Genomic DNA, 27210 nt, shown 5'->3' on the forward strand with positions numbered 1-27210 from the left:
AGTAGTTCTTGCTGTACTGCACTCAGCGGTTTCTTTGTAATTGATTATGTTTCAGAACATTTTGGGTCTATCGAATAATCCTACTTTGGCAGAGTTCCTCACATCCCAGGCCTTCTGTGGCACAGTTTTTGCCAGCTCATCCCAACCAACCAATGGGATTCTTTTAAAGTCTCTGACCTAAATTTTACAGCAGAAGTAGACTAGAAGTAGTAGAAGCAGTGGAGTAGAGGCAGAAGCATACTCTGGAAGATGTAGAATTTTTAAAAAGCTATTGTGGGAGAGTTTGATTTGTTGGTTGGTTCATGAGAATAAACTCACAAACCATAAACGTTGGCAGTCCAAAGCCAAGACTTGCTTACTTCAGCACCCTGGCTCTCACCCTGCTCCCTAGTTTTTGAAAGTGTCAGGACTATTTGCCTCTCTGATTCCAGGAATGTAATGGCAATCTGGCAGCCTTGTCATTTAGTTGCTGAGAACAATCCTCTTCTTCACTTGCGATATACAATATACATTTGCATTTTGAGAAGTGTACTATTTTTAGGAAAAGCAATACCAAACTTATATTTAATCAACTTATTCTGTAGCCTTGCTTTTGTTCTCCTTCCTGTTTCTCTCTTCCCCCTCTGTGGCATTATATTGTATAATTTTAGCAGCTTTATAGATTAATCCTCAGCAGTGTGTTTGTATTCCAGAGGGATTGTGCTACAGAGCTGCTTCTTTTCTGATGGAGAATACTCTTTAAACCAGGCTACCATAATAAACTTGTCAAAGTTTAATTTTTGTCTTTTTATCAAAACACATACTTGTCGGCCCCATTCTGTGGTGGATAACATTTTTTTGTGTGTTTTAACTCTCATCTTGTCTAGGTGGCCAACCTGGCATGCTCCATCTCCAACAATGAGGAGGGAGTAAAGCTGGTCCGTATGGCAGCATCTCAACTGGAAACACTCTGCCCACAGGTATGTAGCAGTTTGGCCACAACTTCTATCCAATTCATTAATTATAAAACCCATTGAGAGACTCCTACATTTACTAGTGCTTGAGTTAAATCTGTTTAAATTTAACAGCAGTAATATAGCAGCACTGAATCTTTTTTTTATTCCATTCTCCTCTCCAAATCATAATTTTTAAGTAAAGCCTTAGATCGTTCTGGCCTACATACATGCAGTTAAGCATTTTATAATCTGACAAGTAAAAACATTATTCTCTCCATGCACTCATCCTAATTGAATTATTAAATTAAAGTCAAGGAAAACTACCATAATAAATTAACATACTTATATTACCTGTAAATCTTGAGTAGGAAAATATATTGGTGTGATTTTTCCCATACATTTCAGAAAATGTTGTGGGTATTGCCTTTCTTTCTACAGTGTGTTAATTTTAACAATCAAATCAAACATAGACACCTACAACATGCAACACAAATACTCAACATACACCAAGCATTAAGATATATTTTATATCCAGATTACATGAAGGAACTGACAGAATGAGATCCTGCATTTATTTTCCCACTGAATCCCAATTTCAAGTGTTTGTGCCACTGATTTAGAAATGTGCAACATCAACACCTGAAGTTGTGTCATCACTGAGCCCATTCTGAAAAACCTCTTACCTAGCTAACTACCTGCTGTCACTCATCTGTACCCCTGAGCTGTGCCAGCTCCCTCTCTCACCATGCTGCCACTGCTCTTTTTAATCTCGTCTAATGACTATTCATCCTAAGCTTTGATACTCACAGATGTTTCCTCCCCCAAAACAAGCTGCTGTTAGTTTTATTTTCAATCAATCCTTCAAAACACCCAGTGTCTATAATCACTCGCAGGAATGAATTGACATCATGCTGTAGTCCCAACATTGAGGCGGGAGAATGGGGGCTTCATGCGATCACCCTATGCAAATGTTGTGCCTCGAGGCTATGCTGTAATGGAGCTTTAATGGCTGTAATTGGGTGATTACAGGTGATTAATGCAGCGTTAGCCCTCGCTGCCAAGCCCAACAGTAAGGTGGCCCAGGACAATATGGATTTGTTCAAAGAGCAGTGGGAGAAGCAGGTCCGCGTCCTCACTGATGCTGTTGATGACATCACATCCATTGACGACTTCCTTTCTGTGTCTGGTAAGATATATTTTTTTGCATGCCACTGCCATGCATGGACAAATAAAATGTTTGGTACTGTTGAAGCGATGAGGATTTGTGTGTGCGAGTGTTAAGGTGTGAAAGTGTTTCACTGTTAGTCAGGAGACTGCACATTTGGTCTGAATTAAGACAGATTTGCGCAAAGCCTTTAAGACCATTCTTAAGAGGAGGTAAAACGGTTGTAAAGGATCCGGTTATTAGTCTTTTCTGATGAGAACCATACATACCAAAGGTGAATGGTCTCTACAGTGGAAAGCACTGAAGCATCAGCAGAACAACATCTGAAATTGACATCCTGTCGTGTGTGTTAAAGCACACAAATGGTTTGTCAGACATACCCTTAAAGAGTTCTCATTAAGCAGACTGACTTCTCTCACCTCCAGCCAAGGACAGACTGTAATTTACACCTTGGACATTTGCATTTTACAGGCTCACCACTAATGGGGAATCTGAGAATTTGTTTTGCACCCCCACCCTATACTTGAGCTTCCCAGTGGCCCCCTTAATTTCAGCACTTTGCAAACAGAATGAAAGATGTGAATTTCCTCACTTTGCAATTTCTCATTATTGACATTTCATTTTTGATTTAAGCAAAGTGAGTAAACTAATAAGAAGTGTACATGACTAACTGCATCATTGTTTTTGTCCCCAGAGAACCACATACTGGAGGATGTGAATAAGTGTGTCATCGCTCTGCAGGAGAAGGATGTTGATGGTTTGGATCGCACTGCTGGAGCTATTCGAGGCCGAGCTGCCAGAGTCGTCCATGTGGTCACTTCTGAAATGGACAATTATGAACCTGGAGTCTACACAGAGAAGGTCTTGGAGGCTACCAAGCTCCTCACAAATACAGGTACCATAGAATCAGGAAAACTTGAATCTGTCTCTGCCCAACAAAAATCATTTGACAGCATGAATATGAACTGAATGTTTTTCTACTGTTTCCTCATTACAAGTTTAACATGTTTAACATATTTTGTGTCACGGCCTGTGTTCTGTTTTTGTATCTACGTTTAAAAAAAAAACCTTTACTGTGATTTTACTGCAAATTAATGTAATGTTTGAACATTATATTCTGAACTGATCTCGAGAATGCAGTTTATGTTAATGACGTTGAGTTGCTGTAAACACTTTGCAAATGTTCACATAGTGAAAGCAATCATTCTGTTATCTATTGTCCATAGGGAAGAGTATTTTTGGAAAAATGAAAACTTGATTTACACCGCAAAATAACACAAACAATGTAAAGAATAGAGATAACCTAATATCTTTAGAAATTTACTGTGACATACCACTGGCTCTGAGGAAAAGACGACCAAAAGGGAACCAGGGAAACGTTGTCTGTTACCTTTTTAATATTCACTCATTTATATCTGACTGAGAAGACATTGAGAAGATTCAGCCATATCTATTCAATTGATATTAATAATATGTACTACAGGCCTTATAGTAGTAGTGGTAGGTTTTCAGCTTATGCTGAGAGAGGGACGATCTATGGGAGCAGAGCACAGTGAGACTTATTGTCAGATTCCTTCACATCCCGTCAACAACAAAGTAATGTGATTCACCTTTAAACTCAGCAAAGTCAAATATTATGCTTTCTGCTCTGACGTGCACTTTTACCTATGAGACAAATGTGCACCAAGCACCACATACAGGCATAAATTATTAATGCATTAAGCCAAAATCAATTTGAATTCCATTTTAGTCGTTTTTTACGAGTTTACATTTAATCAGTTTTTGTTGTACTTATTTATGTCTTACACTTATATTTTCTTCTTTCTTTTGCCATTGATGTTGTACAGTCCAATGCAGGTTTTATATATTCACATGATATATCACAAACCATGCCTCACTCAAAGTATCATTATACGTGTCATCTACTTGACGCTGTCTTTACTCCTGTTTTTGAATTTCATGATTGTTTTTTTTTGTTGTTTATATTTTTCCATTCTTCCTCTAACCCTTTATCTCACTTTCCTTCAGTCATGCCACGGTTCACAGAGCAAGTGGAGTCTGCAGTGGAGGCCTTGAGTGCAAATCCCTCACAACCTATGGATGAGAACGAGTTCATCGATGCATCCCGTCTGGTATATGATGGCATCCGTGACATTCGCAAGGCTGTCCTTATGATCAGAGTAAGTCACACCACACACACACATTTTTGGAACATATCTTTGAAGCTCATTGCCGTGTAAAAATTAGTATCGGTCGTATATGACAGCATTTCAGATGCATTCAGATTCTGTATTAAATCTGAACAGCAGGAGTTCCATTTTCTACCATGTCATCTCCAGTGCATGGAGTTTAAAAATTCTGGACTCGATAATGCTCTTTGACTTCTGGATGTTTTTGCATGTATAGAAAGGTGTGCCTTTGAGTACATAAGGAAGCTGTGTTGTCCAAGTAGAAACATAAACCCTGTATGAAAATTAAAATTCATTAACCATGGACAGTATTGATCTAACATTTAATTTTAATTATACAACAGTTAGTTCCGTCCAGTTGCGATCGAGTCATTTGTTTGGCATTCCATGAGCATATTTCAACGATAAATAGCATTTGTAGAACTGTTGTATAACACAACATCATGCTGTTGTGCTGAATGCTGATATTCAGCACAACAGTACTCCCTCTCGTGTGGTATGGTTAAATATTTAACAGAAATCACAGCATGGTAATACCAGTACTAACTTATAGTAACGCAGTGCACGTGTGTGTACATACATAAAACTGTTTAGTATGGCGATGGGAAAGGGAACAGATGCCGTTTTTAATGGTACGTGAGAAATTGCATGTTCGTGCATTTCTTGAAGCCAATGATTAACTTGTCTCAGGCAAGAGTCGACCTAATTGACCAGACTTGCAATCTAGTCCAACAACAGTCCTAGTTGTCTCTGGGTTAATGGCTTTTGCTGGAGTAGAAGTAGAACTGAGACAGATGGTGGATAGGCACTATCGAAGCATTATGCAAGTGCCTGACAATGAGCAGACAATAAAACATTCTCGAAAAAGAGAGTTCTTAAGACTCGATCATATAACTAGTAAGTAAGTAAGTTAAGGTGCTTCTCATGTGTAACTGCACCTAATTATACATTTACTGCTTTGTGCTACAGTGTGCTGGTTGATTGTGTTATTCCATCCTCCATTATTTTCCTCACTTTAATCTTTTGTATTGGAATCATTAGTCTTGACAGCACATTGTGTGTTGACAGTAGTGCTCCAAAACTGTGCCCGGGCTCTCATTAATAATTTTGCACAGACATAGACAAAAACTAAACGAGAGAGAGAGAGAGAGAGGGCATTATGCAGAATTTACATTATAATAAGAAATTGATTTAAGATGGAGGTTTTAATTAGCATTCTTTAGTTAAACTGTGAGCTGGAGAAGTACATTCAGTTTCCATCTGCCCCAGCTCCACTCTTGTTATCCAGAATGATTAAGCTGTTAACACTGGACCCGTGGGACAGACTGAACAATACTTGGTGGGTGGGTGGGTGTGGGTAGGTGTGTGGATATGTGTTAAAAAATACCTGAGGATTTATGACAAATCTTGCTTATCTATAATTAATCCATCAGATTGAGTTGGCCATTTACTGAGAGTAGAAGATGGCGACGAGACTTAACACAGACTTCATTCATAACGTAAAGAGAAAAATGATCCTCTTCCCCTGAGTTTGTTCGTATTTTTGATCAGGTGGGAGACATAATCATTGCAGGTTTAAAATGTGATTACTCTTTTGGTTATTCAACTGGAAATAGTTATTGAATTTCCAGCAGCTTCATCACAGTGGTTCCCTTGTTCTCACTGTTAATTGCTGTTTTTAATGGAACGTGACAAATGTATTAGTTATATTGCATTCAGTTATATTGAGAAGAACGTCTCTGTGCTCAGTCCTTTACTTAGTTTACCCGTGACAGTAGAAATGTAAAGCCTTTAAACCCAAAGACATGGAATATTGCAAGTCATTGTTTTTTGACATCAATGTTTTTGCTGGCGTATTTCCTCACAAAGGTATAAGAACACACTCACGGCTTATTATGAGAAGAGACAAGTTTTAAAGCTACGTCAGAGAATGTGCCTCCGTGTCTCAAAGTTTGGGGAGCTACAAGATACAGGGGACATCGGTCTCTACTAATTTGTACAGTGCATCATACCACTAGAGTTTCTCCTGGCTCCTCAAAACAATTTCTCTTTTCAGTGAAGAAATGGGCACAGTCTCTGGACTGCACTGTCCCCATGTTCAGAAAATACTAGACAAAAGACTAGGGTCTGCTCGGCAGTCTTCTATTCCTTTAACATGATAGTGATCCTTTGTCGGGTGTCTGTCAGGTGAAACTTTACATTTTAATTATCGTGCACGTCCTGGAGATGCTGAACAGTACAAAATTGAATATTGTATATTAATGTATTTTGCCACAGCATGAAAACTAAAATAAAATAGTATTAACATTTTTATTTAATTGCACAATTATTATTGTGTCTGTTTGATAATTTGCTCCTGTGTGCGCACCATAAGCCATTATTTCTGACCCTCCCACATTCATAGTTTATCTGTTGCACAGGAGAAAGCAGGTGATATATCTGCCCCACTGAACAGCATTGTCTGGGTTGAAAGAGATGCCTCTGAGTCACTACAGCTTTGTATCTGAAACTGTACCCCTATTCCCCTGAGAACAAGAGCAATGCAACATTCCGTAAAGCAGTGTAAGGTTGTTCAGAGACCTTCAGCTATTTTTAGATGCAGGACTCCAAATCCATTACACAAGAGAGGTATTGAGACAGCTGGATAAGCACAAGTAGCAGCAGAGGTGTGATAATGCACCTTTATCTGTCCACATCATCTCCCCTGTGCCCGGATCACCAAAAAATACATTTTCCTGTCAGTCAGTGTCTTTTTTTTAATGTAAGCATTACCTGTTGAGATAGAAATTCTTTTTAATATTTATAGAAAATTAGTTGCTGGTGGCTTGTTTTTACATTCCATGCTGGAGAAAAGGTAAAAAACCAGAGATGATGTGGCAACACTCCAGAAGAGTACATCTCATGCCTCACTCGCCTTTCTACAACTAGCAGTGACAGATGGAACTCTGTAGAATTTTGCTCCCAATACGTTTGATACCATACCATACTTTCATTTCCCCCTCTCAAAATGCACAGGCAGCACATTGCACTTGATTTACAAATTCATTTAGCCTTTACAGTTTCTTGTACCAAACTATGGGAAGAAGACATTTATTTCATGCTGCTATGGCTTGCAGCACTAAGGTATTTTTCATAGATAATAAGCAGGCTGGATATTTAGTAGTGCTTAAAAGACTGTTGTATGCCTATATAATTATGTTTCTTATTCACAGCTAGCCTTTTTTCTTATCTCATTCTCCCTCCTCTGACCTCCCTTTGCTTCTCTCTCGCTCTCTGTTGTGCCACCACAGACTCCAGAGGAGTTGGACGACTCTGATTTTGAGACCGAGGACTTTGATGTTCGCAGCAGGACCAGTGTGCAGACAGAGGATGACCAACTTATTGCTGGCCAGAGTGCACGGGTATGCTTTTAATTACCTGCTATTATTACCAGATATTTTTAACTCTGATCTCTTGCCTAAAAAACATTTAATTTTCAAATGACATCAATAATGCCTTGTAAGAAATAGGACATATGCACTTAAGAATAAAGTACATATAGTAAAGTTACACACTTATTATATTAATTTTGGAGATTGCTTTGACTGGTACCCCACTGAATAAAGGCGTACCGGACGATTAGTTAAATATTGACATAGAAGCTTTGATTTGGAAACTTATTTAGATGAATATTGCTTTCCAGCTTGATTCAATTATTCAATATTGTGGCTTGTTTGACAGTGTGTTTGAGACAAAATGTAATAACTCACACGGGTGCAGTCGTAAAAAGTATTGGTATATATCTAATTGTTTGATGTTAGAATGTACACTCATGTTAATGTACCAGCCTCTGTGCTTCACTCTTGTTCTGTGGCACTCTGACATAGTCACGATAATTAATGGGGAAACACTGCAGGAGTATACTTGAGCCTCTAGCACTATATCAGACTGGTGATCTTTTCATCATGTCTTCTTTTCTTGTGTCTAAGCCACGCTGTGAAATACTTCACCCTGTGTGAACCTTGAGGAGCCACAGTGAAATAAGATTTTGCACATCATATCCTCGAGCACTTTAGAATTATTTCAATTATCATCATTAACATTTCTTTTTTAAGATAATAAATCCTCTTCTGACCCAGTGAGTTTATGGTTGGGTTGTGTCCAAGAGATGACTCTTGATCACTCCTCTGTTTTTTTTGTTAGTTTTTTTCCCTTTTTTTCCCCCCTTGTTGAGGAGGGTACTTATACAAAAGTAATCCCCCAATCACTACTCATGACCTACAGGTAATCAATGGTGGTGTATCTATTTTCTTATTTTCAGCACACACACATGGGTGAAGATCAATAAAAATGTAGTGACCAGGTTATATTGGTTCATCTGTATCATAGATTGCCCACTTCTGTCTTGCAAGCTATTTCAATGCCTTGTTTTTACATTTTGAAACTGCCCTTTAACTATTCAGCCCAAGCATGGATAGAAATTGTCCTAAAGTGGTATTTACTCAGATATATAAGGCATATCTCCTTTCAGCCAAAACATACCTGCCATGATGTGATGATGATGATGATGATGATGATGAGACATCAAAGCTATAATTTAAAGACGTGCAAAGCTATAGTGGCTGAATGAGAGATTTTAAACCAGATACATATTGGTTCATGCTCTTGCCTGGAAGAAAACATCTTGTGCATCCATGGAAACCATTTGGGATGATGTAAACAAATGCCTGGGAGACACTGAAATAGCAAGCATCACTAACAGTATGTTGAGGTGTAGTGTGCTAACCCTCTACGTTTTCCATAATTCCTCCTTCAGGCTATCATGGCCCAGTTGCCCCAGGAGCAGAAGGCGAAGATTGCAGAACAGGTGGCTAGCTTCCAAGAAGAGAAGAGCAAGTTGGATGCTGAGGTATCCAAGTGGGATGACAGCGGCAATGACATCATTGTTTTGGCTAAGCAGATGTGCATGATCATGATGGAGATGACAGACTTCACCAGGTGAGTTTAGACTAATAGCTTGGCTCCTCCTAGAGCCATTTGTAATGTGTATGGCTTTGTAATGCATCTGAACAACAGTTTCTTTTAGTGTGAGTGCACAAAAACGATTACTTTGGTAGATGATTAATATCAATTAGTTGCAGTTTGTATATTTGATATTTTAGAGCTTTTTAGTGCTTTCTTTATGTTCAAGACCAGAATGAATAAGACCTCCTGCTATTATTGCCTTCAACACAGTTAAACCTGTGTGAAATGCACATTACGTCTACATTTGTTTTCAAGAGGTTTAATGTACCATTCATGCTTCAATACTCCTTAAGTATCACTGTATCAAGTATCACTCCATAAGCAGTGCCTTAAATCTCCCTCTTTCTTTGTAATGAATAAATCTGTGTTCACACTGTAAATCGTAGATGCAGAGTTGCTGCACGATGGCCAGATGCACCATTGTCAGTAGTTTGTTGAGGCAATATAGGCAATATAGATTGTAGAGAAATGGATGGGAAAACATCCCTAACACAATGTGTCCTATATTAAATATAATGACAATAATGATATAATATAAAAACACATTTGCTGTAAATATGGCTTTGAAATCTACTTCTGCCAACACTGTGCGTCTGTGGTTACAAGCTGTGGATATTTACAGAAAACTCAGTTCATATTTCTCAAGTATTGATTTCTGTAGAAAAGCTGTTATATCTAGTGTAACCAACTACTTGAAAAAGATGAAAATTTTATTGAATTCATATCACACAGGCAACATTGCAGGGAAAATATGTTATTGAAATGCAAACAGAAAGGTACCACCCCAAAAATATAAACAAACCTCAGTAAATTGGTTTCGTCGTCATAAGACAAGAATTATTATTCACAGACCCATAAGAAAATACAACAATATAAAACAGACATACAGTAACTACAAATAGTACTTAAACCTTTTTCCTCAACAAATTGGTACTGTAATCTGTCTTGTGTTAATAGGCAAGTTTAATGAACTCCTGGTGCTCTTAGGCCTGCACAATACTTAGACTTAAATTTTCACAGTCTATTGTACATCTAAGAAAATATAGGCTACAGAAGATGAATCACATCAGTGTAGGAAATCCACTTTTGGAAATAACGACATGGTCACCTGCATTCACTGCCCGACTAAACTGCCAATGGGGATTGCAAAGGGTTCTAAAACGTACTAACTACTTCACTTTGTCATTTGTACATGATATGAAATCCCTGGTCTTCTTTAGTCTTGCTGCCCCTCGTTTGTAATATTTTCTTTAACCAGAATAGATCATCTATTTTTGTTTCATGTGCAGTGTATGTGAATATTCATTTTTAGTGTAAATAGGGTCATATACGTATGCTATATAGACAAAAAGCTCCTCTGGACAGAGATAGGATTTTGTTTTAATTTAAACTAAGTGGTATTGGTGTGGATGTAGATCAAGATTTTCTATGCTATTACAGTAAGTTAGACCCCCTCATTATGCTGCCTTTGCTCTTTTACACTGAACCAAACAAGTAGACATATTTCCATCTTAGTATGTGATTTTTACAGTGTGCTTGTATTGCGGAATAACAGGAGTAACGTTTAGCAAAATCAATGTTGGCATCTTGCCCTGCTGCTTCCCTGTCCTGCTCTGTAACCACCTCCACTGCTCATATTTTGGCAAAACAACAGTGGCTCCCATTCTGTGTTTGCGCCTTTTATACAATTCTGGGACATGGAATTAAGATGGAACATTCCTTTACAGATGCTTTGTGAAAGGCGCTTTGATGACAATGGATGTTCCAGTTTGACATACAGTATTTAAGGCTTCTTTCACTCCTCTCTTGGACTTATAATGACCTCTCTGGTCAGATGCTGTCTGGGCCAAACAAAAAGTACTACAGTTTCATAATGAACCAATCCTTTTTTTTTTTTACACTTCAGCCTTTCCCCTATATAGATTTCTTTTTGGCCATTGCCACAATATTGGCATTGACTCTCGCATATTCATATGATTTGTTTTAAAATAAGTAAAATCTTATTACATTGTACAGCAGTGCGTAGTGCAATGATTCACTCAGCTTCTATCTCTCTCTGTCTCGATCTCTGTCTCTTTCTCTCAGACCCGTCTGTTATTGCCAGACTGGATAAAAGCACTGCGTTTGGTTTTTGTGCAAATGGAAATGATGTGCGTGTATTTACATGTATTATGGAGATGAGACCTGATCACTTGTTGTCACTTAAAATTTGTTTTACATAATATAGTTAATATATTTTGAGAATATATGAATTGAATAATTATGTGGTTAACAATTGTGACATCAAATTTGTGTAGTCTTTTATGTGAACTTTGCCCGGTGGATTGGAGTGATTGCTGTGGCCGTGGATCGATCTTGTGGATAATATACATCAGTCCTTCCTCCTGTTCTCTTGTGATTTTCTGCCTGAAGGTACCACTGGTAGAGGGGGGAGTTACTGGTCTGTTTTATATAGTAGCAAAGTGGCAAACTAAGACAATCCACCACTTTTCATTCTAGCTTCTCTGTTAATTTCAGGTTGAGCTTTGACAGCACAATGTGATTGTGTAAACCATGACACAACACAGTGTATAAAAGTTTAAAAAGATAGATTTTTTCCTACAGGTTATTTTGAACAGGTGGTCTGATAAAGTATGTTATTTTTATTTTTTTATTTTTGTTTGGTTTTACTCTTTATTGCATTTACAGTAACAAGCACTTGTTGTCAACTCAGGATTTCTTCACCTCACTAGTTTCACTTTGTCAGCCTCTCTTTTTCGCTTGCTGTGAAATGCATTGCAGTCCTGCTTCAGGGCAAACAGGGCTCCATGTCAAAATATGCTCAATTATACTTATCAAACCCAGGGAATTAGCACTGAAGTCCTTTCTCTAACACAAGCCTGTCTCAAATAAATGCTTGAAACTGCAGCTCAGTTAAATAAAAACCCCAGTCACTGTTTGAGGAAACACTGTAATGAAGTAGCTAGATGGTTTTAAATGAGTAGTCAGCTGTTTGGTGGCCTGTGCGCAGATTCTAATGCTGAGGTTGAACTGATGGACTTACAGTGTCCGCTTGGGAGTTGATCAGTCTGTACACATATTAACGCCAGTCTCAAATAAAGCCTCATACAAATAAAGCAAAGTGTTGCTGGGCATGAAGTGCACAGTGATGCTGTGTCTTCAAGAACCTCAAGCAAGTCCGGGTCCTTATTGTAAGCTATGAACTGAATAATTGAGCATCTTTACAGAAAACCTGTATGCATGTGCATGATATTGAAACTTGGCAGCATACAGTAATATTGGCACTTAGTAATATTGGCACAGCATTTTTGTGTGGAGTATTTTAGGTTACAGCTGAAATGGCTGACTATACACTTGTTCCTGACTATTTGTATGAATGATCAAGTGAATTACTCGGGACATTTTGTGCCCAACTTAGAGTCACTTCCGCAATGATCATGAAATGCTGCCATTCTGCCTCCATCCTCTGAATGGGTCAAAGATCCCCTCTTCTTGGCCAAAGACCTAGAGCTGGTGCAGAGTGACTGAGGCTGCACAGAACTCTATCATTTTTAATTTGCTCCTTATTCATCCAGAGAACTAAGAAATAATTGCTGCCATTGGCATTACTCAGACAGAGATGTAAAGAAAACATTGAAAATGAAATATGATGCTTCTGTTACACACTGCCAGATGGCAAGTGTGTGTTGTGTGTGCGGGTCGTAAAATTTTTATGTATATTAACATTCTTATGCACATCTACTGTATGTGTGTGTACGCATGTACATGCATGTGTGTGTAAATAGATATGTTCGTATCCTCTGCCCTACGTGCTGCACCAAAGGCACATGCATGCGCACACATTCATTCATTCACCTATACACACACTTGTGTTATTAACACTGAGTTTATAACAACACTGGTCAGTGTTTTTACAGAATAAATAGGTAAGCACTGCGGTATCAAATCGCCTGTTTAACAAGCCTGATGAGAAACAATAGATTCACAATTTCATATACAAACACTGTGCTGGTTCGGCTACAGGTGACTGTGCGGCTCTGTTATCTAGGAAAATACAAGTATTGCATCTGATCTCGGTATCAGCAGATACTCCTACACAGAAAAAAGATGAGATCATGATCGGGTGCCAAAAAAGCTGATTGGGACATCCATAGTTACCAGTGCAGTTACCCTGAGAGTTTGCTAATTTATGGTCTAATACCACAACTTACTTTTATGTGGCACACTCAGGCTTTGGATTGCACCCCATATATCCTGCTGTGCCTGAGGGCTGAATATATATCTTCATATTATGCCCTCACCCTGGCATGAGGTAGTAGCACATGGAAGGTCAGTAGGTGGCTAATTCTGTCTACACCCCAAATTATTGCCCTCTCAACCTTGAGCTGGCACAGAGCCCTGCCAAGGTTAATGTTGTATGAAGTAAGTGATCTGGACGTCTCTCCTGACAAAGCCTCAGAGAGTGAGACAGATTTTTGTTGACTCCTGCAGCGCCTATGGCTGTGTGGTGGCTTTCATGAATAAGGCATGTGTGGCTTGGAAACATGCAACATATTTGGGAGCCACCTGTCTTTGAGCATTCTTGTGCTATGCAGTTCTCGGTCTGATGTGCCTTACACCAATCTGGAGGCCTGCAGCTGTCACCAGACCTGAAGTCCCCAGCTTCTTCTACATACATTAAACTATCAGAAAAGGTCTTGCAAGAGTGTCCTCTGATTTGGAGTATTCCTCCATGGCCTCTTTTTGCTTTTCCCAATCGTCTCTTTGAGATGGAGCTGCAAATGGCCAGGAAATTCTAGCCAAGCCAGGCTGTATTTTTAATGCAGGAAGAAATGAGTGGCTGCTGTATATAATCATTGTGATGTGATGGGTTTGACATTAAGGAAATCTGTGGCAACAATCAATTAAAAATGCTCCATGCTGTCCTTTTTCCCAGAATACATTACAGTGCCTCCAGCTCTGTCCCACGGGGTTGACTTGTCCCCAGAGCACTTCCAGTATGTGCTTTGATGTGTGGCCTAGGACCGTGATTTGTTTTACAGCAGAGCAGTAGAGGCAAAGCTAGAGAGGGGAATGGTTAGAGATGCGATGTGAGGGGAGGGGAGAGGAAGCAAGAGCAGAACACACAATTCCATCTGTTCTGGGTTGGATAGCTCATTTTTTAGCCTGGAGAGGAGCAGCTTTGAATCCAATTTGTGCCTCTTACCAACTGTGTCCCAGAGTCTCTTGTGGGGTCAGAAAAAAACAGAAAATGGTTGACAAGCTTTACAGTTGATCAGGTCAGGTCTGGACTAGACTGACCCATGTTGGGACTGGCTTTGCTTGGCCGTGGAATGTTGAACAAGTCAGTTTTATCTCCTTAATGTCATACCTGTATTAAGATGACTATGACAAAAAAAACATTTCTGGTGTGTCCGTGTGTTAGAGAGTACTACGTTTCTGAGGCAAAACCAATGTTTTTCTACCTGGAGACATGGAACCATTTCAGGCTCTACTCGCCTCGCCACGGCACAGTTTAAGTAGCATTTCCACTAGCATAGTACCTGGTACCAGGTACTATTTTTAGTACCTGCTCAGACGAGGTTCCAAAAGCGCACTGAGTAGGTACTATGCGATAGACCAGGGGTAGGGAACCTATGGCTCGGGAGCCAGGTGTGGCTCTTTTGATGATTGCATCTGGCTCGCAGATTTCGGCTTTTCAGATAAAACATAAAATATTATCACTTGTTTTAATCCATCCATCGATTTTGGAAGTGGAGGAAACGCAAGTGAATGACATAAATGCAGCACCGTTCTATTCATGAGTCAACAGACGTAAGTCATTTGTCGCAGTTCAGTGTGATTGCAAGATATGCTGCTGGTGACACACTGAAGAGTATTATAACAACATTATTTAAAAGAATAAATTCAGAGGTTTATTATACTCACATTTAAAATTCAAAAATATATTATATGGCTCTAAAATAAATGCAAATATTTTGCTTTCATGGCTCTAGTCATTCTCCAACAACTACAGGAGATCACTGGTGTAAAGTCACTAGTCACTTGTGTGTGTGTGTGTGTGTGTATGTGTGTGTCCAGGTATTACTAATGTTGTGGGGACCTGTGGCGTATAAAATTAAGTCACCACAGTTTCACTCAGCTGTGCTGTGATGACTCTGTCCACTTTAAGTAGGTACTTTTTTGTAGTGGAGATGCAACCTAATCGTGCCGAGGCGAGGCGAGCCGGTGGAAATATGCCATATACCTTCAAATAATCCTTGCAAAGCTGCTTGAATAAATGTGACAAAATATATTGAGCTAGGAATCCTGTTGTGATATAAAAGTATATGGCACAAGTGACCTGTGGAGCCAGGGACTCCCAAAAGTATGATTGTGCTGCCATTTTCTTAAAAGCACATTATTAATATATTATATATATATATATATATTTACATTATTATGCCGAACTCCTGATAAATGGGGTTGATACTGTTCTTGGTATCATGAGGGAGGTGATGATATTACAAATGACTGCGACAGTGAAGTGCCACAATCCCACACTGGTCCCAAACCTGACGATAAAGACTGCCTCTCTGCACACTTTTATAATGGGTTGTAAAACATTCTCTCTGGCTACACAATATGGTGCCGGAGTGTGTTAATGTTTTGTTTTTGGAATCGTCTGTGCATAAGAGTACACTTGTTTTTCTGTTTCGCTTCCCTCAACTATTCCCATAAGTTGTGCCACTACTTGCCTCTAACCTAAAAAACAACCTCCCAAAAACAACAGTGGCTTCATAAGTGAGATACTATTCCTGCATATTGAATGAGGCTACGGTAGATCAGAAACTGTGACTGATGCATCCATTTTTTTCTCTCCTCAGGGGTAAAGGCCCTCTGAAGAATACATCTGATGTCATCAGTGCTGCCAAAAAAATTGCAGAGGCAGGATCAAGAATGGACAAACTGGGCCGCACCATTGCTGACAATGTAAGTTATTACTGAACTTCCATTTCTATGGGTTTTATCTTATCTGCGAACACAATGTATAATTTCAGTTGTGACGTTGTGCGACATAGAGACTGTCACAACCTGATATTGAAAACAAGCGCACCAAGGACAAATAAGGCAAAGGACAAAAGTTACAAAATGGATACAAAATTAAGTGCACAAACTTTATAGTATAAGTCACTTCCATGTTTTTGTCTGGGGCACTTGATGAAAGATGTCGTTAAAGCTTCAAAATTAGTTATCAATGCCAAATTAACTTGGGGGACACTTCAATAATGCCATTTCCGCCCATACAACATTCAATAATGTTTCAACAGTGGGTGCAGGTCATCATTGGGATGTCATTAAGTTACATCAAAAACGTAATTAAATATCTACTAAGTCGTGGAAGACCACATGTTCAGTATACAAATGCTCAACTTATTTTCAGCTCTTGTGTTGCAGAAGGAACTTACATTGCCATTGCTTTCATACTGATTACAATTTGATGGTCCCTCCTTTAGTTTTGAATGTTGTCCTTAAATAACACTGCATGTAAGTCAGATTTAAACAATCTTAAATAGTGGGCCTAAGTTAGCTAGGGATACTTTTTTGTTCTGGTTATGTAACTAAAATTTGTTTTTGCTCAAATCTGTTTTTTTTTTGTTTTTTTTACCTCATCTTTTGTCAATTGCACATTTAAGAGCAAATTGAAGTTGAAGGCTCACATAGCAAAGCGCTTCAGTTGTTAACAACTGCTTTGATTTCTGTTATTCATGAGACAAGCCTAACCAGTCGTTACCAATTTCTTTCAAACACTCCTTCCCACTCTCTTATCCTTCCATCTCCCACTCCCCAATTCCCTATTCCATCATCTCTCCACGTATATCCCTTTCCCCAGAGAATATGGTCCTTGACATAGGGAAACACACATTCAATTATCCATGGCCTCATATTTCACTTAAATACTTGCACTGTACAACTCCTCAGGGAAACGCTGTATATGATTTATCCCCCAACTTATTCATGTGCCATCTCTTGAGGCAGAGACTTATTGCCTCTATGTCTAATATATGTATATGTTTTGTTGTTAAATCGTGGCGAAGTTTAGCTGTGATGATTCTAACAAGACATGGTTTCTCCTGAAGAAAATGCTTTGGGTATCTTCCAGCTCTGACTTTAAATGTTTGTTGTGAGACTTCAAATTCAATAACATTTATTACTTATAGGCATTTGTTGAGAGGCATCAGTTTATTTTATGCTGGTCAGGTGCTGCAGTGATTTTTATCCAATTACAGTATGAAATAATCACTAATCAATTGCATACATTTTATAATGAAAACAGATGTTATTTTGTTTTCTTTGCTTCATATAGCAAATAAACCATTAAAACTGATGCATTTTGAACTGTTTGAGAGCATCACCATTTTGAGGATGGCATTTGTCAACATTTTCTGACATTTTGTGGATCAAACATCTCATTGCTTAATCGAGTATCTAATCAACAGATTCATTGATTATTATAATACGATTGTTAGTTGTAGCCCAACACTGGTCTTGTTGAAAATACGTATCATATTCCATTGTTGAAATATTATAACATCTTAAAAATCAGGCTTCATTTCAACACATGGACCTGAATGTGTTGCATCCACCTCTATCAAACCTGTAAGGATCTTTATTGCACCATAATTTCAGTATTTGTCCTCAAACAGTGTTTCCTGCACAAGGCGGTGGTTAATAATTCATTTAAGGATCATATAATTTTACATCACAGCTTTTTTTCCCCCCACCCACTGGATGTTTGTGTTCCGAGGCACATACCCAATGAATTATATTTCACATGTGCTGATGCTGGTGAGAAGGCTCATGCTTATAAAACACGTCTCTATGACTTGTGCTCATACTCAAATAGGGCATGAGAGGTATATCAATTACCTTTGTATGATTTTAGGCACAACCAGGGGTTTCAATTATACCACCACATGCTTGAGACATCTGTGACTAGCTTTCAGCACATATCTCTCGCTCATAGTTTTGACATAATGAGCTGCTGTTGGCCTCCAAGGGTCCTGCATGTATGATATTATATTCAAGTTGAGCTCAGATCCTTAATAGTACAGGCCCATGTCTATCACAAAATCATCTTACCTGTTCTGACCTAATTGCATCTGAATCATCTAAATAGGGAATAAGCTGTTCTGGAAAGTGACTTTTATATGCCTCACTGCCACTTTTGAAGATGCTTATTCAGTTTAATGAAAACCATGTAATCCCCCATAGAAAACAGATGGCCATCTGTGTAGGTGTTTGAGCATGCGTGTGTGTTTCTTACATATGGACACGGCATTGGACTGACCCGTGTCTCTGCAGGCACATGTGGATGGATGTTACATTTGGAGGACTGTTTTATTCATCCATCCTTAACTATTTGTTGTCATTTTCTTTTCTTTCTTTTCTCATGTGTACATTTCTGTGTGTGTGCACTATTTGGGGATTTTGGGTTTTGAAGCACTCAAAGTATGAATAAATGACAAGCTTTGGCTGCTGGAATTGCTTTGCCAGGAGTAAGGATCCTTCCTGCCTCCGAACCCCTCCAGCTGTCTCCCCTTAGCTTTTCTATTTCAGATGAGACCAAAACACTAGCAGACCAGTCAACACTAACCTCTAACACATCAGCCCGAGAACTCCTAGGGATGGACATGAGGTAGAGGAAAGCAAAGTGATGGAATGATAGGAGAGGTAGAAAGAGGGGGCAGTGCATTTATGTGGAGAGAGGAACATCCCTCTTGAGAGATGAATCCATTAAGAGTACTTTGCCTTTTAATTAGCAGTGTAATTGCCAGGTGGCATTTTTCTTTAATGTATTTATTTACACAAGCGGTTTATATTTAGGGCCATATCTTGAATAAAGCAGAAGATGCCACAGGCCCACTTTTAGCATAGGCATGGCATGTTGGAATAGTCTTTACACTCCAGCAGCAGTTGTTAAGTGAGTCATCACATAGATACTGGTAGAGTCAGAGGAGCAAAGGCAATGCTGGGACTACTCATTAACCTAGGCATACTAATTACTTGCATTGTGTGCCTTTGACCTAGGGGGGCTATGAGGGTCTGCATTTTCCTTCAGAAGCCTGTGTCAAGGGTTTTTTGTACATGCATATTGTGTCCAACAGAAATATCTCGCTGGACATAGTCTAGTTTGGGGTTTCTGAAAAACATTTAAATATGTGTAATAGAACCTTATTAATGTTTTAAAGAAGTGAGTGTAGTGCAGAGATGAGCTGCAGGATTCAGGTCAGTGCCACACAAAGGTCTGCACTGCAGTTTATTAAGAATTTATGACCCTCCACTGCAGGGCACCTTATGAGAATTCCACCTAAGTGGGCTGGTAAACAAATAATGCTATGTAATTGAGATTTATAATGCAAATGTGTGAGCCCGTATGTAGCCCATAAATTTCTGCTCCTTGCCTGCTCCACTACCTTGAACACTTGCGTGTACACATACAAACACGTGTTCATAAAATAAGGCCAGCATATTTAGAGAATGGGGACTTGCTTGTTGTGAGTGTTTGTTGTGCCAGCTTTATTCTCATGATGTATACTGACACACAGTGTACTTTTCCAATTTGCATTCAATAAGTGGAAATTTATGGTGATCCATGGGCTGTGTTGCCGGTCACTGTCTAATCCCAGCTCTGGCCCTAGACGCTTTACTGTAGACAGGCTTGTAAATTGCCCACTGCTGTGGAGAGACAAAACAACCCTAAGATCCCACAGACAGCCAAATGAAGCTCACCCGCTTTGAAAGACATTTACCCTTCATTGTTATTTCTTTTAACATTTTTTTTGGACTTAAATAAGCTACCTTTTGTAAACAAAGTGCTCATAAATTTTAAGAATTTACCCGCCTTAATATCATTAAGCCATTGAATATATTTTTCACTTAATGGTTTTTTCTTCCAACCTGCAAATGCAAATCTGAGGTTTTGGCACACTCAGGTTGGAAATATGACAAAAAGCTGCCAGGGTCAAATGAGAGTCAGTGTATGACTTTCAAAGTTTAGAGTATAAATGATTTATCATAGCTGTTTGTACTTACCTATTCTGTAGATGCAATGTTGTCAGTTAACAAGTGCTACAGTGAAGTGTCTGACTGACAGGTGCAGCATGAACATTAAAAATTGAAGAGGGCTGTTTAATTTGTCCCTGTTGTTACTTCTGAAGTCGCTCTTTTTGGCTTGCCCCCAGCTTGATTTTCGCCTGTCATACTCAAACTCTTTGTCTGCTTCAGATGTCACATTTTAATTCCCAAGTTTCAATGTGATTGAATCAGTCCCACGCAAATATGTCTTTTTAGCAGATGTGGTGAGCAGAAGAGAACTGGCTATTGTCTCCTGGTTTGAAATGGATCTTGATTGATACTGGTTGCCCATGGCAGATATGTATTTGGCCACCAACAGTAATATAATCAACACCAGATGGTCGCAATCCAATAGCACATTTAAGCGGCAGAATGTAGGTTTGATTTTGACCTTCAAATAATATTTCCAAGATTATTTTCATGATACATCAACTTACAACAGGGTGATTGGCAGCCCTGTCAAAGCCTGAGCAGGACTGCATCGCCTGCATTGGCACTAAGTAACTTATGGTTTCAGGTCCATGCAAGGTTATAATAGTTTTGAATTGTTCATTAGTTTTTTGTTTAGTATTTACTTTTTGTTTGGATGCACTTAGTGGGAAGGTAAAAAAAATATAACCAACAGACTAAAGACACACATGAACATAACAAAATAATAATAAATAACCCTCATGAGACACATTGTGAGCCAGGTATCTCAGGAAATTCAATCTGAGGAAAAAAATAAATAAAACCAAAACAATAAACCCCTAGACTTGAGGTTTGATTCACTTGGATGAACCAACTCAACCAAATTAACTACATAACAAATCTTATGTTAGCTTGCATAGCCTTATGCCCAACATTGTAAAAAAAAAAAAATTAAACATTTTATTATGAATGAATGCGAAGGCTGTCTCAAATACAACCTTTCAAAATTTGCTGGCAGAGGAAAAAAATTAGTACGCTTCATTTGAACCCAAAAGGCTATGCATGAAATAAATAAAATATTTTGCTACAATTTTAGTTTGTTTTATAAACACACAATTCAGTTTTAGCAAACGCTAACATGCATACATACATTTTTAATTCACTTTACTCACAAACTTTGACTTTTCAGTCATTCTCACCATTTTATCCACTCCTTCTGTTGTCACGTTTTAAAGTGCATTTAATATATTAAATTAAAGATTTTCATGCGACGGTGTATTAATCTTGAACTGTCTACACACTATAGCTCGGAGTCAATCATTTCCTGTCCCTGCAAAAGCCTTATCTCCTACTTCAGTTCCTGCCTAAAGGAACAGAATGGTCTTTCCAATGCTTTGTTCCCTGTATCTTCTTAAACGGTGCCATGGATCTCAGTCACAATATTTACCCACAGAACACTTAAATATATCCATATCCCTGCAACCCTCATGGCATTTTTAGGTATAATAGTAGATAAAGGTGCCCTGTGGCTTATTGTCCTGGAGGGTCTTTCCCAGGTTAGGCACAGTTAATTATCCACAACCCCTCTGCAACACATGCAGACATACAAATGTCTCCTTTTACCCCCTCCCTCCCCTGTTAGATGTTTGATATGTCAGAGCAGTGATGCTGCATAATGCTCCCTGGTCTAAGGTTTTAGATTAGTTCTTCTCCCCTGGAGCTACATATGAAAATCCAGCCAACACCACACACTCTAATTTTTCTGAATGAAGGTTTTGTTTGTTTGAGCTTGTGTTTTTCCTGCTCCAGCAGCACAATTTAATTGAGGAGATTTATTTCGTTGAGGCATGGTTGTGTTACATTACCTTACATTACATTACATTTTACTTTGTGTTGTACATTACCTTTGGTAATAAAGCCACATGCTTATAATTTTAGTTGTCAGTTTTCAGCTTAGTTAAGAAAAGCAGTGAAATAGCAAAAATGTTGTTTTAAATCTAAATCTGAAATCTAAATGGTAATTGTTTTGTTAGATTTACGTTCTCTGGAACTCTGTTTACCAAAGAGAAAAAAGGAAAAAAATACCTTCAAAGCAGAAATACTCAAAACTACCTCACTTAGATCTAAGAATATAAATTTTATCAAAAACACCCTTTGTGTTCGCTGCCTGTGACTCTTCCCAACAGGTTGCTGGCACATTAGAATGCTGCCATGTCAGTAAATATTGGAAATTGGCATATCCTCTGGGTGATACGTCGTGAAAGGTCAGTGCTGGGCGTCAGAAGCTCAGTGGCTCTGCCTCTGGTCTGTTTAATGGAATTCAGTGGAACTGTGTGGCATTTCCAATGATGGGACCTGACCTTCCTGATCATCATTTATATCACTGACATTCGCCAATATGTATCACAGTGAGATCCCTTTGTTCAACACCCTGTTGTGGAATTCTTGTAGCCTTATTTTGTCTTTTTTTTTCTCTCTCTTGTCAGTATCGTATCTGTATCCTCAATAGTTCAACATTGCAAATGCTGAGGAATGCAAAATGAAGAAACACTTCTATTCACTGAAAACTTAACTGAGGGTATATACATAGTATATGAAACAAGATAGGTGGTATCTGCTGCTCAAAAATAAAAATAAACAAGGAAATAGTGGAAGAAATGATGCATCAGATCTGGGCCAAGCACTTTTAAATGTTTTTGTAGACTCTTGAAATCATTTGAAACATAGGGCAAGGTGGTAAATGTCCTTAAATTGTTGTCTACATTGGATCAAGGAAAATCGGTTTAATTGTTTGGGAGCATGGTTCACTTAGCTTTGCATGCCAACATGAAAATATAATCAAACAGTGGAGTAGGTGGATTCAGGAGTTGGAGCTGTTTGCTGCCTCTGGGTCTGGACAGCTCAACATAATCTAGGAGGAAAATAAATAACTGAGTTTATCCAGGTATTTTCTAGGATATTTTCAGGGTGGCTGTCTGCCAGCTGAAGCTCTGCAGAAGCTATTGCCGGAGAATGGCTGTTACCATTGAACACAATACACAAGGAAAATCCATCTTTTGGAGTGTCCCAGACAGGTTCCAATCTGGAACCAAGTGGAATGAGCTTAATGTTGTTCACACCAGATCCTAAGGCAATGTGGATCATGTTACCTGCTAATATCAGACATGTGAAGAGAAATGTAGAAGCTAATTGGATAAAAATACAAAAATGAAGCCTGACACTGTATGTAGGAGAGAAGAAGAGAAATTTTCAAATGAAACTATTGATTTGCCACTATTTGTCACAGGTTTAGTGATTACTTTCCTTTATTTTTCTGGGAAGGCACTTGAAGCCAGCAATGGGGGGACAAAAACAACTACACAGGAATCACTGACATTTCTACCTCTACCTATGGCTCCTTTTGAAAGTCAGTGACTCACCAATTCTATTAGTTTGCCTTGAAAAGGTATCCAGAGTTGTGTGATGAAGTCTCTAGTGCTCCTCCTTCTCTTTTGCAATCTTTCAGTCATAGCTGACCAAGCAAGGTTAACAGTCCCAATTCATAACTGGCCACACAGCATGTGAAGAAAGGCGGTATCATCAGGCTTGAGGGACATTTAACAGCAGCACTCAGACAAGAAAAATTACAGTGATTGACTCTTAATGGTTGAAGTCACTATTAGAAGAATGAATAGCTCAGTGGGAACAAGAGTGATGACCCTGTTGTTTTCACATGAGCAAACTTAGTCCTGTGAAATGTAAATTACTTGTCTAAATAGTGACACTACACGCTATATGTGATCAGCATAACTTGGTTTTGATGTTTGTCCAGCGGAGAATATATTCCAACATTGCCCCATTCAATAATTGTAGAGCTATTAATTATTCATATCCTATATGGTATATAAAGCAGGGACCTCTTAGTTTACTGAAGCTTTGACGTTGTGTGGTGTAAGTAATGGGTAATGTAATTTAGCCTGTGTAACAAACATCATATTGTTGTTACCCATTGTTTTAGTCTAGGGGCTTTAGTATGTGTAATCAACACAATCCAAGGTGTTCTTATCTCGTCTCTGTGCAACTTATGTATTCAGGTGTCACAGTCAGAGCGGCCTTACAGAGTTTCCTGAGTGTTAAGTGAAGCCAGCAGCTGAGCTGAGGTTGAGCACAAGTGATGCTTTCACGGTGCCCTGCTCTCAGCCGTCTGAATACTTCCCAAAGCCCTCATTAGCATGGCTGCTGCATTCAGCCTCATCCCAGGTCTTTGCTATTGCATGTGTGCATCTACACACACACACACACCCCCCGAATACAGTTGAATCCTCCTGTCTGCATCCCATTCCCCAGTTGGATTTCTCCCTCTTATTTACTCCTGCATACTATTCCCCCTCTGGCTTTCTCTTCATCCTCATTTTTTTTCCCCCAACTACTTATTTTTCTCTGGTTCTTTCTTTTATTTCCCACCCCTACCCTCTTTCATTTTCTCCAGTCCCTCAGCCGTGCCGTGTATTAATTCTCGGCTGTATGATGAGCATCCCCTCCAGCTCCTTTTCCCTTCATCATTTCTTGCATACTTTTCTTTAACTTAAAGCCAAGATCATTTTATTAATATCACCGGACTAAACCAATCAGTTAAAAGAGACAGTAGCAATTGGTTTATTTGTTTTTTTGTTTGTGTTGCTTTTTTAATTTGACGACATGTAGAAGGATGTGATACTAATAAATGTCTTTGCGTCATTATTAGGCTATAGTCTTGGTCTGTTGAACAATATATAGGAGTAAGCAGAGTCGTGCTGCCTGGGATGGTGTGTAAATGCATGCATGCATGGCTTGTTTGTCTGGAAGCGAGTGTGCTATATTCAGATGAGCGCTCCACACTCCCACCAGGGATACTGACACACTCAGCAGGATTAGACGCATCATAAGTCCTAGTCTGTTTGAAGTGTCCAAAAATTACTATCTCAAAGATGTTTTCTTGTCCTCTGTTTGCAAAGTGAAAGAAAACAAGGCTTTCCTCACCATTTGTGTATTAGTGCATGTTAATTATTGCAATGGCTGTTATTGACAAATGAGGGGGGGGACATAATTGACACCCACTCCACATATTCAGACAAAATGACTCTTCATTTCACCAGGACACGTTCAAACACTCTGCACACTTGAGATCCACAGTATTGACTCTGTCAAAAACTTTTTGTCGAGATTACATCAATTAAATATTGGCTGCTATTACCTCCCATTCACCTTTTCCCTGCACTCAGAATTAACAGCTTCCAAATGACAACTTCTTCAGATAGCCAAGCACCTGCCAGTGCCGGTGTCTTATTTAGGATTTTCTCTCGCTCACTCACTGACTTGGTCACTGTGGTGCTTTTTGCAGGTATGGACAGTTAAGTGATGTGAAACCCTGCCAGCCTCTCATTATCTACAACAGAGTCTGCCTGATCATTGCTGACGTACCGTTTGTGTGTGACAGTTCATTTGGATCATCTTAAAATGCCTTGTCCCTGTCAGGGTGTTTACGTCCTCACTTGAAGAGCAGTTAAGGAGACTATTGTGGCCTAATTACTCTGCAGACAGGGGACTTGTTTAGCAAACTAGGAGAGGGATAGGAAATTGTGTTCCAAAGTAGAGCCCAGTCTAATTATAATGAGACGAAATAATTCAAAAAGATTGCCAAATTGAAATGAGATGCATTTGTGGAGCTCTTCACACATTGCCACTTTCAAGTTGGCTGAATAAGAATTTATTGGTCTTTGAAAGTTGATGGTTTTTTTATGGCTCAATCTATTTTGTTTTGTCTTCCTCACTGACCTTTGGCAGTATTCTTATTTGTCATTAGAAAAATGAATGGGAGGCCTTTTTGAATTTGAACCCAACTTCCGGCTCAAACATTTCTTGCCACACATTTTAATTTTCCGCTCATGACTTTGGGAGGCTGTCAAAACATTTTTGACACATCAGTGACAGTTGAAGTGATCATGTTATAATTGCTTCAGTGCCATTTCAGGATGTGTTTCCTAAAAGAGGCCACAAAATTGTTTACATTTATTTACCTCCTAACAGAATGGATTTAACACCGTGAAGACGAGTTATCAATCCACCATGTTGTAGTTCTACATTTGTCATGTTTGCTCTGAGCACGTCCCTTATGTTGGTGTCTGCCTGTCACACTGGTACCAACTCACCGTGATAAAGTGAGTCTGTAGAATCACACAGATATTCAGATCGAGTAGTGCCAGCAAGTGAATAAGTGACACAGATGAAATTGTTGCACCACCCACAAGCAGGTAGAATGATAATAAACCCATCTTCTTCGTGCCTGTATGCTAACTGATGCAAACATCTTCTCCACAGTGTCCCGACTCCACCTGTAAGCAGGACCTGCATGCCTACCTGCAGCGTATCGCCCTGTATTGTCACCAGCTCAACATCTGCAGCAAAGTCAAGGCTGAGGTTCAGAACCTGGGAGGGGAGCTGGTTGTCTCTGGGGTAAGTTCAACTCGCACATTTTCCATTTACAGTCTCCATTATGCTAAAGCTTCACAGTAGCTAAAGAGTGTTGGGGCATTTTGAATGGGGTATTAAATCAAAGGAGTCTTTAAAATTGTTGTGATGACTGAAAGTTGGTGGCAGTGATGTTGTTTTAGAGGTACCAATGGGCCAATAACAGAGAGCAAGAGCTCTTAATACGCACTGGAGGCTTAAAACATTCATGGAAAAGGAAAACATGTTATGTGTGGTTAGCACGTTGGTCTTCACTGAAGCTGTAATGGGACAAATCTTGCATTATGGGGAAAAATGATGAACTTTTCCCTCACATTTTGTCTTTCGTTTCTAGTCTAGAAAGAATGCAGTGACTACTTAGTCTCATTATCTGGTGTTGTTCAAATAAAAAGACAATACAGAA

General features: G+C 39.0%; 1 protein-coding gene across 2 annotated transcripts in view; it reads left to right on the forward strand.

Moving 5' to 3' along the window:
• The window catches only part of ctnna1 (catenin (cadherin-associated protein), alpha 1), a 68409-nt gene that overhangs the window by 38712 nt on the left and 2487 nt on the right, over positions 1 to 27210 (forward strand). For both annotated transcript variants that reach the window (XM_044039754.1, XM_044039755.1), the window contains exons 10-17: positions 867 to 959; positions 1965 to 2121; positions 2795 to 2995; positions 4129 to 4280; positions 7580 to 7690; positions 9085 to 9266; positions 16160 to 16265; positions 26658 to 26792. In XM_044039754.1, coding sequence (XP_043895689.1) covers positions 867 to 959; positions 1965 to 2121; positions 2795 to 2995; positions 4129 to 4280; positions 7580 to 7690; positions 9085 to 9266; positions 16160 to 16265; positions 26658 to 26792 — 1137 coding nt within the window. The remainder of the gene's footprint in view (positions 1 to 866; positions 960 to 1964; positions 2122 to 2794; positions 2996 to 4128; positions 4281 to 7579; positions 7691 to 9084; positions 9267 to 16159; positions 16266 to 26657; positions 26793 to 27210) is intronic.

The sequence above is a fragment of the Solea senegalensis genome, linkage group LG12 (genome assembly GCF_019176455.1).
Source record: "Solea senegalensis isolate Sse05_10M linkage group LG12, IFAPA_SoseM_1, whole genome shotgun sequence".
Lineage (NCBI taxonomy): Eukaryota > Metazoa > Chordata > Actinopteri > Pleuronectiformes > Soleidae > Solea > Solea senegalensis.